The 10,517-nt window shown below is 45.3% G+C and overlaps 1 protein-coding gene across 1 annotated transcript; it reads left to right on the top strand.

The window, feature by feature from the left end:
- The first annotated feature begins 297 nt into the window (after window positions 1-297).
- GLE1 (GLE1 RNA export mediator) lies at window positions 298-9,517 on the top strand. The gene is made up of 16 exons (XM_042879293.1): window positions 298-474; window positions 593-790; window positions 1,503-1,628; window positions 1,796-1,944; window positions 2,098-2,158; window positions 2,889-3,143; window positions 3,318-3,546; window positions 3,692-3,804; window positions 4,026-4,095; window positions 4,432-4,574; window positions 4,677-4,867; window positions 5,342-5,471; window positions 5,775-5,879; window positions 6,932-7,014; window positions 7,168-7,231; window positions 7,885-9,517. The coding sequence occupies exons 1-16, from the start codon at window positions 298-300 to the stop codon at window positions 7,951-7,953; spliced, it is 2,163 nt and encodes a 720-aa protein (XP_042735227.1). The 3' UTR covers window positions 7,954-9,517.
- The last annotated feature ends 1,000 nt before the right edge of the window (window positions 9,518-10,517 follow it).

Raw genomic sequence — 10,517 nt, 5'->3', positions numbered from 1 at the left:
AAAACTTCTGGGCTTTAGTTTCTTGGGCCCGGCTCTGGATACGGGCACCGCGATCCCGCACCTCGCCTACGTCAGCAGCGCCGTGAGCCGCTCTCAGGCAGCGGCACAAGCGGCCATTGGGTCACAGAACCGTCGCGGAAGGCGCGAGGAGAGGAGAAGCGACGCAAACCGGCGCGGCAGCGGAGCCGCTCTTCCCGCGCTCGGCGTTTTCTGTGATAGGCGGCGCCAGCGGGGCGCGACGCTGCGGCTCCTGAGTGAGCAGAGAGGCTCAGAGCTCCGCCCGGCCGCCAGGGAGCGATGGCGGCGCCGCTGGGGAAGCGGAAGTGGCCGTGCGCCCGGCGGGGCGGCGGCGCGGCCTATAAAGGCGTGGGGTCGGCGATGGAGGCGAGGGATCTGCGCTGGGAGACGCTGGAAGCCCTGCGCGCCTCCAGCAAAGGCCGGCTGAAATACTTCCGTCACTCGGACAGGGACGAGGTGAGGCTCCTAGGGCCGGGGCGGCGGGAGCCCTTCTCAGCCGTAGGGCTGGGCGGTGCTGCGCGGAGCCGCGAGTCGCCGTCACCTTTCTTATTCGCCAAAACGCGTTTATCCCCAGGATATCTTGGAGGGATGCATTTCTCCTCTGATGCTGTCCTCCTATGCCGGATGGGTCCTGGATAGGATGGCCGGTTCGTCGGCCCAGGCGGCGGCACGCTCCGGTTGTGCGCCCGCTTCTCACGCAGCTCCGCCTGCTGAGGAAAGCTCAGCGCCCGCCTGCGAGGAGCCGTCACCGCCCTCACGGAGTGAGACCAAGGTAGCTGCAACTGCAGCCCGCACTGAGACAGAGAGCTTCCTTACCGCTGTGAAACGTCTGATACGCTTTGGGTTCTGCTGTGTTAATTTGTGTGTGTGGGGGGGGGCTGCTTCAGCTCTCTGTGGCATAACCGGGGTGATGCGATGGGTATGAAGAGCAGCGTTCTTTAAAGGGGCCGAAGGGGGGAGGCTGAGCTGTGGAGCAGTGAAGTTGATGAACCCCCTGAGAACAAATGTCTGCAGCTCTGCGTTAGAGAGCTTCGTGCACAGCAGTGATGTTGAGTGGTGAAGGTTTGCCCCGTCTTGGCCCCGTGTAGACTTGAGGAATATATCAACAGGATCTGACAAAAGCTCTTGGGGAGGCTGAGGGCTCCTTCTGAAGAACAGTCTAAAAAAATAAACGAATCCTGGTTTCCTCCAGCTTAATATCTTCTGTGAATGCACAGAATGCCTGGGGGTTCCCTCCAGTCTAAGTCAGTGAGCTCTTGCTATCTCTGCTTCCAGATTTAATGACTGGGAAAAGTCATTGTCCAACCTTGATGTAGCTGACAGAAGATACCTTAGAATTGTGAGGCTGGGTTATTTAACCGCTCTACAAATTGCACGTTGGTTGACTCAGCTGTCTGTTTTTCCATGAATAATGTGCAGTTTAAGAGGTTTCCTTCATGAGTTTCGGATGCTATGTTCAGTCTACTTGTATGCTGGCCTTGCAGGGAAGCAGTGATCCTGGTGTGCTGGAAGTGAATCAAGAAGTCCTTCCAATCCTTCCTGTATCTAAAATGGCAAAAGTCGAAGGCTGCATTCAGATGTATGAAGAGATATACAGGATGAAAGGAAGGGTAAATAAAAACAAAAGCGTGACTGATCCTAAACCACTGTCTGGGACATTGGTGTAGGACAGCATCACGTGGACCCCGTTGCTGTCTCTGGACAGCTCTGCTTGTATTTCCTTCTGGTGAATTCGGGTGCTACACTGTGGTGCTTCTGGCACCTGTGCATCCTGCAGGAGAGGCTCCGGCAGCGGCAGGAGCAGCAGGAGCAGATGGTGAGGGCAGCATGCGACATGGCGAGAGAACAGCTGAAACGGTTTGATGAAATGAAGGAGCTGAAGCGGCGTCAGGAGATCCAAGAATTGCGGGAAGTGATGGAGAAGAGGTGAGATTAGCTCTGGTATCCTTAAGATGTTTTAACGTTTAATCAAAGGGAGGATTAATTCTTGAAAAATATTACCAGCAATTCGCTGTGTGTGTGTGACTGTGTTTTCTTGTTCATGTCTTTAACAGAATGCTTTTTCTGTATCTGTTTTAGTTTAAAGGAAACTCAGGGACAGCAAGAGAAGCTGAAAGAAGAACACCGACACAGAGCAAAGGTGTGTGACAGTTCTGTGTTATCAAAGAGCATGGCTCTGCGGTGGGAAGTGAGAAGAGCCAACTGATGTATTTGCCAGTACGTGGCAGTTGTGCTGTGAGAAGATATTCTGTGGTGCTGTCCTCGGCCCTGCTGCATTGTGGTGGAAGTATGGTAAAGGCGCACGCGATGTAGGGCGGAGCAGTGAGCTGAACTGAGCTAACCTCTGTTCAGAGATTGCTGATGAGGGCTTTTGTTCTGCTCTTTGGAACTGGTCAAGGCATTGTGTTTAGTAGAGGAGGCACTATTCTTTAGGGGCTGGTTTGCCTTTTGTAGAGTCAGAGTATTTTATCTCGTATATAAAAGTGGCACTTTGGGATGTTCTTAGGCAGATCTTTATAACTTTGCTGATTTACTTGAGGAAAGTGGAATATGCTTTCTGTCTTTAGCTTCTACCTGAATCTTCTTGAATCTCTTTTTTTCCCTCTTTCCAACCTTATGACTACCAAACAGTCCTAAGATTCCCTTTGAATCTCCAGTCCTGTGGTTCCAAGGGTGCTGTAGGCAGCAAAATTTGTCAGTCGTGCTATTCCAGGCTCTGTAGTACTTCTGTGGGGGGAATTCAGACCATAACTGAAGAAAAACTGTGGGATTTTTGTGGTGTTTTTTTTTCCGTATGCATCTTCCTTTCCTCGAGACAGAAAGCACCTCTAAAGCTGCTGTAACTGGACTTTGTCTCATCCTCTTTCCAGATACTGAACCTAAAGCTGCGTGAGGCAGAGCAGCAGAGGCAGCGCCAGGAAGAGCAGGAGCGATTGCGTAGGGAAGAAGGCCAGGAAAGATTACGTCGCCTTTATTCAATTCAGGAGGAACTGCTGCAGCTGAACCAGCAGATTGATCCCAATTACAAGCACAAGGACTTGCTGAAAATTGACCTTTCTGCATACAGTAATCGAGGCAACCAGATCTGCGGGCTGGTGTCAGGACTCATCCGCACCACTAGTGAGGTAAAGGGTTGTTCTTCCCTTTGCTTGTCCCTTAGAGCTTCCCAGGATTCTCTTCCAAGGCAGCTTGTTCTAACACAGCCTAGTGCTTCCAAGGCTTTGGGCTCTTTGATATGGTGGTCTGTGTATAGCAGAGCCAAGGACTGGTGCTGTATTGCCTTCTCTGTCTCTTGATAGAGAGGTTTCCCTTCTCAAATGGATGTGGCCAATACTGAACAAGCCCTGAAGGAAATGCGAGGGCTGATCTCCAGCATGCAGCAAGAAATCGCTGCAGCTGTGGAAGAAAAGAAGAGGAGGGATGAGCAGGAAAAGAAACAGAAGCAGGAGGAGTTACTGAAGAAGCAGCAAGCAGAAGCTCAGACTCCTGCCCCTGCGCAGCCAGCGGGAGTAAAGCAGCAGAAGGGAGGTTGGTTGGGCTTTCTTTTCTCTCCTCATTCTCCTTTTCTCTTTATGCTCTGTTTTACTGTTTTGCCAGATGCTATTTTGGAATCTTATTCTTGTGACAGCACAACTTCTCTAACCTTTTAAATTGTTGTTGTTTTTTTATGCAGCGCTTTCTGTCAAGGCAGGGGAAGGCGTTATGAAGTGGTACCAGCAGCTTCAAGACACTGCGGCCCAGTGTGCTGCTGCTTTCAGTGCAATGAGCCACTCCAAAGATGCTGAGGTATGAACAAGTGATTATCACTGCTGAAGAGTGATTATCTTCCTCTCTAGTGGATGTGAGGGAGCTTTCGTGAGAACAGTTTCTAACAGCCTTTGTTCAGTCTGCTCATTCATGCTGTCGTATCACTGAAGCTCTGCCTTCCAGCCTTGGTCAGACTTCTTGTTCTGTGAAGGTTTTTGGAGTGGTGGTGGGTTTCTTTAATTGTTGTTGTTCTTCTGCAGGTAAAGAAGATAAGAATGGAATTGCAGAAAGCAGTTACCATCCCTGTGAGCCAAATCTCTACCATTGCAGGTCAGGAAAATGCTAAGAACCCAATCCAACTATAATGCCTTTAGCTGTGATGATTTTGGTAGGACACAAATACCCAAAGCTTCTATAATTACCCCTACAAGAGAGAGCTGCTATAGGAAGCGCCGGATTCTTTAGAGCACAGCATTGCTTATGGTTTTCAAGTGTCTCGCTTCCCTCAGAGGCACCTTGCTTCATCATTGTCCTATTTCTTTAATTGCAGCAGTTGGAGGAGCCTCACTCCTCAGGGTGTAGATCTATGGTTTCTTGATGGGATCTGATTAAGATTTGTCTGTTTTCTCCTGACCTTCTGTCTCTACATTTCTGCTCTATTTACAGGCTCTCAGCTAAGACAGATATTTGACAAGCTCAATAACTTGCTCTCTGGAAAGCCTGTTCAGAGCGCAGGGGAAACTGTATTGGTGACTCAGCTCCCACAAGGCCTGGATTTTGTTTATTACAAGCTTGCAGAGAAATTTGTGGTGAGGAACTATTCTCTTTATCGAGCACATAAAGGTAGCTGGTGCTTTAGGAAGTTCTTTTGGGCGCTGTTGTCCCTCTTCAGCTTTTTTTTCCCCTTCCAGAGACAAGGAGAAGAAGAAGTAGCTTCTCACCGTGAGTCAGCTTTCCCAATTGCACTGGTGATATCAGGGATCTGGGAAGCGTACCCTCGAGTCGGAGAACTCTTTTTAGCTCATCTGCACAAAACGTGCCCCTATTCTGTGCCATTCTACCCTGCATACAAAGAGGGAGCTTCTATGGAAGAATATCAAAGGTAAATTAATTACTGAAGTTCTTCAGCTGTAGAAGGGCAAATAATGTTTTCTCCTGAGTGGACTCCACTCTTTCCTGTCTTTAATTACAAAGGCATTGCGCCATGTTGGCACAGACTCTGAAGGTTTACTCAGAAGTGTGCAGCTCTTGAAGCTGTGCCCCTGGAGGATGCTGTGTCCTTCAGCTTTGGGAATATTTTTAGGGGCAATGGAAGCTCTTTTGCTTCATCTTCCCAAAGAGCAGGTAATAGCCATGGCTTGGTTTCAGTTGAAATATCCGATACAGGACTTAAAGATTGTGTGTGATACAAATCAGTGGAATATATGATCCATGAAGTAACAATCAGCCTTTGCAGTAATTCTTACAGTTTCAGAGTATCCTTCGTCTCAGCACAGTTGACTTAAAGCTGAGAGCTGCAAAAATTGATCTGAATGTGTTTAGTTGTACTAATATTGTAACATCTTCTCCTGTTTAGGATGCTTGGGTATCTAGTTCAGGATAATAAGATGGAAGAGGAAGATCATTTTCTTAAACGGATGTCAGGACTGATTCGTCTGTATGCTGCTGTCATTCAGCTCCGCTGGCCTTATGGGAACAAACAAGGGGTATGGATGTGTAACAGCACAGTCAGAACTTTGCTGCTATCCCAAATGTATTGAAAACTCAGCTTGCAGCTGAAGTGTGCTGAACCTAAACCAGCTTGAGATGTATTTGGAGGGAGGTGGTCACAACTGGAACAAACAAAGTAATTTGTAGCATAGACCTTTGCTTTTGTAGTACTTTCATCACAAATCATATGTAAGGCTGTTGTAAAATAACTATAGAAGAGAATGGAAGTTAAAAGATATGTGTTTTTCTAATAGTGTTTTGCATGTTCTGTAACATTAAATTGTTTTCCTGCTTTCTAGGCCCATCCTCATGGGCTGAGCTATGGGTGGTGCTGGCTTGCTCAGATGCTGAACATGGAACCTCTGGTGGTTGTGACAGCCACACTTCTGTATGATTTTCTGGAGGTCAGTGATGTCACAGTGTGATCCCACTTAGCAGCAGAGCACTGAAAAAGAACGTTAGCAAACGGGATTTTTGTCTCTTTAATTAAAAAAAAATAAAGTCATGCTTGTTTTCTGAGATGAGACAGTCACAGGGATTTCTGGTGGTTGAAGGGATCCCAATTGGTGACATTTTAGTATGAGAAAGAAGAGATTGCTGACGGAGGTGGGGTTTTAACAGCTAGTTCTTTTTTTTTAACCTGTCCATGTTTTCCTCAGAAAGGAATGTGAATATTTCCAGGTTCCTGTATGTACAGCTTTGGGGCTGAATCTAGTTCAAGATTCCTAATATTTTCAATGTAGTTGCGTGCTCCTGTAAGAGTAACATCTGCTCATCATTTGGTGCCAGTCTGTACAGCGCAGTGCAGAGTGAGGTCCTGTGGCCTTTTCAGCTTCTGTTGCTACTTCATAAGACAGGATGGATTCTTTCTCATTGAAAGGGACAGAGCCTAACCTGTATTGATCCTGCAGCCTAGGATGCAGGGATGTCCTAAATAAGAGCCAAATCTGAAGGTTGGAGGTAGGAGAGGTGCATTGTCAAACACGATCCATTTGTATGCAGCTCTTGTGCTTCTCCAGTGCCTTCTAAAAATGTACAAAATGCAAAAGTAAAGTACAGAACACACCAGAGGTGTTTGATAGACTGTCTGCATGAAGAAATGATGGGTACATACTGCAGTATTCAGGATTGGGAAATGGCCACAGTGTGCCTCAACAAATGGTGTTTTAGGGAGAGGTGTTATATTTTGGTGGGTGGGGGGCTGAGACTGGCATGAGAGGAGGGGTCACACCGAGGTGGTGTTAGTGACGACCACCCATTCAACAGGAAGAAGCAGGTGGTTGTTCCAGCAGTGGGGCAGCCAGGAGGCTTTGTTTCTTTCTCAGTAGATGTAGGTGTCTTTCTTAGTGTTCAGACGAAATATTAAGCCATCGATACTGAACAAGTTGATTGAAGGTGTCGTGCTAAACTGAGGCCCAGAGCTGGAATCTGATGTTTGTGTGTTTCTGTACCGCAGGTGTGTGGCCATGCTCTCATGAAACAGTACCACTGTCAGTTCTGGAAGCTGTTGCTGGTGATGCAAGAAGACTATATCCCACGGTATGGTGGTTGTGTTTGGGATGGGAAATAGTCCCTGTCTTTACCTTTTGAGTTCTTGCTCTTAAGTGACTCCTCCACCTTTTCTCATCTCTCTATCTGCTTGTAAATTAAACTCAGCTAAGTAGATTTTGAGACATGCTGTTATTCCTGCAGGATTGAAGCAATTACCAACGTGGGACAGAAGGCTTCTTTAACACGTTTCAAGCAATTCCTGCAGGTAAAACAGCTTTTTTCAGTTCTCAAATTGTTTTTTTCCTTTGCTCTGTTCTATATACCTCACTCCAATAATGAGGCTGGTGCTGGTAGCAGCATGATTGATAGTCCAGCCTTGTAACTATGATGTAACCTGTCTGTTGGTTAGTGAATTTTCTTATGATAGTTGCAGTGCCAAACATCTCACTTCCTTCTTACCTCACATGCATTTTTCTTAGTGAAAATGTATTCTGATGTAATGAATATTCAGTGAAGACTGGTGGCAGTGAGAGGAGGCACGCAGGTTGGGGAGGGTTCTGCTGAGTCATTTCTAACAGCTGAATTTCGTCAGCAGCTTGCTTGTTTTTGCTGTTGCCCTGATTAGCTGTAAGGGGAAGCTGATGTTTGGAGCTGTTCTTTGTAGCATCTGTGCAGCGCTGCGTTTTGAGTAGGTGTTCTTTTAGAGGAAGCCTGCAGAACTGTTAAATGCTGGATTTTGTTTTGTGAATGTTGTCTTAAACTGAAGCCACTGTGTTTTAATATCATCCTTTGTGCTGTAATTTCAAACAAATTTTTGTAAATTTTTGTACTTTATTAACAATACAGAAGATGGCAAACTAAGGTATCTGTTTCTTATTTCTTTTTTTCACTTTTTTTTTGTTGTCTTTTCTTCACTAGGAAAGCCTACAGAAAAAGGACATCCCATTACCAAAGGGCTTTCCTCAGCCTTCCTTCTGGAGGTCCTGAACTGCTGCATACTTCATCCTCCCTGGATATCAGTGCTGTCAGAGCTCCTTCGTGAGCATTGTGAACATCGATGGACATGGAGTTTATGTTCCATCAATTTGTTTCTGTTTAATAATTTTATGTTGGACGGAACAGAGTCCTGTTTTATTTGTTGGAAGTGATGCAAGCTGGTCTTTGTGTTTTTATAAGCTTTTGTATAGTAAATTATGGAACACTGAGGATTTCTACTTTGCATGTTTAGACGTGCAGAAGATGCTTTAAGTGCAGCATTCTGATTACTTCTAGATTTCAGAATTGAACCATTTGCTTGGTGCTGTTCTGTTCATGGAAGTGAAAATACCTCAAAGCTTTATGAAGTCTTAACAGAGGATGAACCTTGGAAACACACTGGGGAAACCTTGAAGTTTTGTTATTTATTGTATCTCACTTGTATAATTTGTTTTCAACTATGGTGATGTGTTTGCATCCTGTTTCTTGCAAACAACATCTTGAAATTACCGAGAGATTGGTGAAAGGTCTTTGGCCAATCAGCCTTGACATTTATTTCTGTTGAATGTAACTTTGCTCCAAGACAGTGCTCTTTGCTTAAGAGAGGTAGACGTGCTGTTCTCAAAGCTGTGTGAGGATATAACTCGGTGGGGACAGAACTGAGTTCCTAAAACTACAGAAATGTCCCTTATCCACTGAGTGCATGGAAATTCATGATCTATTTTATTAAAAAAGTGGTGAAAGGAAGCATTCATTGAAGCACTTTTGCCAGTGTTCTGCCACCACTCGAGGGGAAGTGGCACACTTGGGTTCCTGCAGTGCACTGCCTTGTATTTTATAAGCGCCTTTTAATACCAGTCTATTTCTTTCAGTGTTATGCCATTTTTATTTATCAAGTGCTGTAATACTTTTATGCCAATGGTGGCTTATTCTGAGAACAGTTCATTTTTAGAATCTGTTTAATATTAAAAATGTATTAACTTTTTTTTTTTTAACCTGTTGCAGTTTGTGACTTTCCTATAGCTGTGGAGGGAGATGTCAGTAAACTCAGTGGCTTCCTTCCCAGTGGATGTGGGAGATGAGGGTGGGAGGTGTCTGTCTTTGATGCACAGTGCTGTTCTTGAACTATTTTGGTGGTTTCCAAGATGAGAAAATTTGCTTCAGGGTTTTGGAAGGCAGTGCATGATTTTTTGCACAATACAGTTGCCAATTAAAACTTATTTTTACCAGGTAGCTTTTTGATATTCATGAAGACTTCAGAATTCAAAGCTGTAAAAAGTGGAGTTGAGGGCCGTACATTGATGTGAAATGGTTTTGGTTTTTTTTTATTACAAATTTAATGGTCTGTTTTTTTAATGTACAAATTTAAAATTTTCTGAGAAAGGGTTGTAACATATGTATTATAGTGTCCTTGGGCCTTTTTTAAATACTGAACTTGGACTTGAAAATTGGTAATAAATCGTGTATGTATTTTGTAAACCGATTCTGGAATTTATTTGGTGAGTGTCACTGGTGGCTGTTCTGCTATACTGGAAATCTCCCCCCGTTTCCTTTTACCACACACCCTGTAAGCTCTACACTTGAATGAGTATTCTTGAAAATGCTCAGTCTTTGGTTTTTGTTTTTCAGGGGAGCAGTAGTGGCTGTTAGAAACTGCTGTCTGATGTGATGGTATGTGCAGGACACAGCTGTCTCCCTTTTGCCTGACAGGTGCTGAGGTTTTCTGACATATTTTGAGGAGGAGCATAACTGTATTTTTGTGAATAACAAATACAGCATCCCTTTCTGCCTCAGGAAAGAGCATCCATGTATTTATAAGCTATTTCTAAATGTTCATAAGTATTTTGAATAACAAGAAGGGGAACAGCTGTTTACAAGGGTGGGCAGTGATAGGACAAGAGGGAATGGTTTTAAACTGAGATGGGAGGTTTAGGTTGGATATTAGGAGGAAGTTTTGCACGTAGGGTAGTGAGGCACTGGAACAGGCTGCCCAAGGAGGCTGTGGATGCCCCATCCCTGGGGGCATTCAAGACCGGGCTGGATGTGGCTCTGGGCAGCTGGTCTGGTGGTTGGCGACCTGCACACAGCAGGGGGTTGGAACTGGATGAGCATTGTGGTCCTTTATCAACCTAGTCCATTCTATGATTCTATGTTATTGGCAATAAACCAACATTTATTTTTAGATTAAGGTTGCATCTGCTGTTCGAGCTGATGGCTGACGTGTGTGACGCTGTTCTGCTTATTTTAGCGGCTTTGAACGTGGCCCATTTGGTGTTATGAAGTCCCAGTGCACACAAGGTCTTGTGTTCACACCAAAGTGGTATTTTCATACGCACATTTGTGTCCCAAATGCCAGCATCTCCCGTGTGCAGGCGCTGTGTGTTCAGGACCAGATGCACGAAGATTGCTGTGAGTCACTCTTCCTTAGAGACAATGGTTCCATGCAGTCCTACGGCTTCTGATGCAAAGTCAGTGCCAGTGTGTTTTTCCATTTAAACACTTAAATAGAAGTGTTATTAACTCAAACGATACCAAGACCCTCTCAGTACTTTGATCTGATGGTGTTCTGCCTGTAA

This window comes from Lagopus leucura, unplaced genomic scaffold (assembly GCF_019238085.1).
Source record: "Lagopus leucura isolate 7727_CA_CO unplaced genomic scaffold, USGS_WTPT01 Super-Scaffold_100022, whole genome shotgun sequence".
NCBI lineage: Eukaryota > Metazoa > Chordata > Aves > Galliformes > Phasianidae > Lagopus > Lagopus leucura.
Note: the sequence above shows the minus strand (reverse complement) of the source record. Positions and strands in the feature narration are given on the sequence as shown.

Excerpts from the sequence above, each read along its gene's own strand:
- GLE1 (XM_042879293.1), top strand. The coding sequence starts at position 298 with ATGGCGGCGCCGCTGGGGAAGCGGAAGTGGCCGTGCGCCCGGCGGGGC. Across the intron at positions 475-592 it reads GTCACTCGGACAGGGACGAG|GATATCTTGGAGGGATGCAT; the intron begins GTGAGGCTCCTA and ends GTTTATCCCCAG. Across the intron at positions 1,629-1,795 it reads TATACAGGATGAAAGGAAGG|GAGAGGCTCCGGCAGCGGCA; the intron begins GTAAATAAAAAC and ends TGCATCCTGCAG.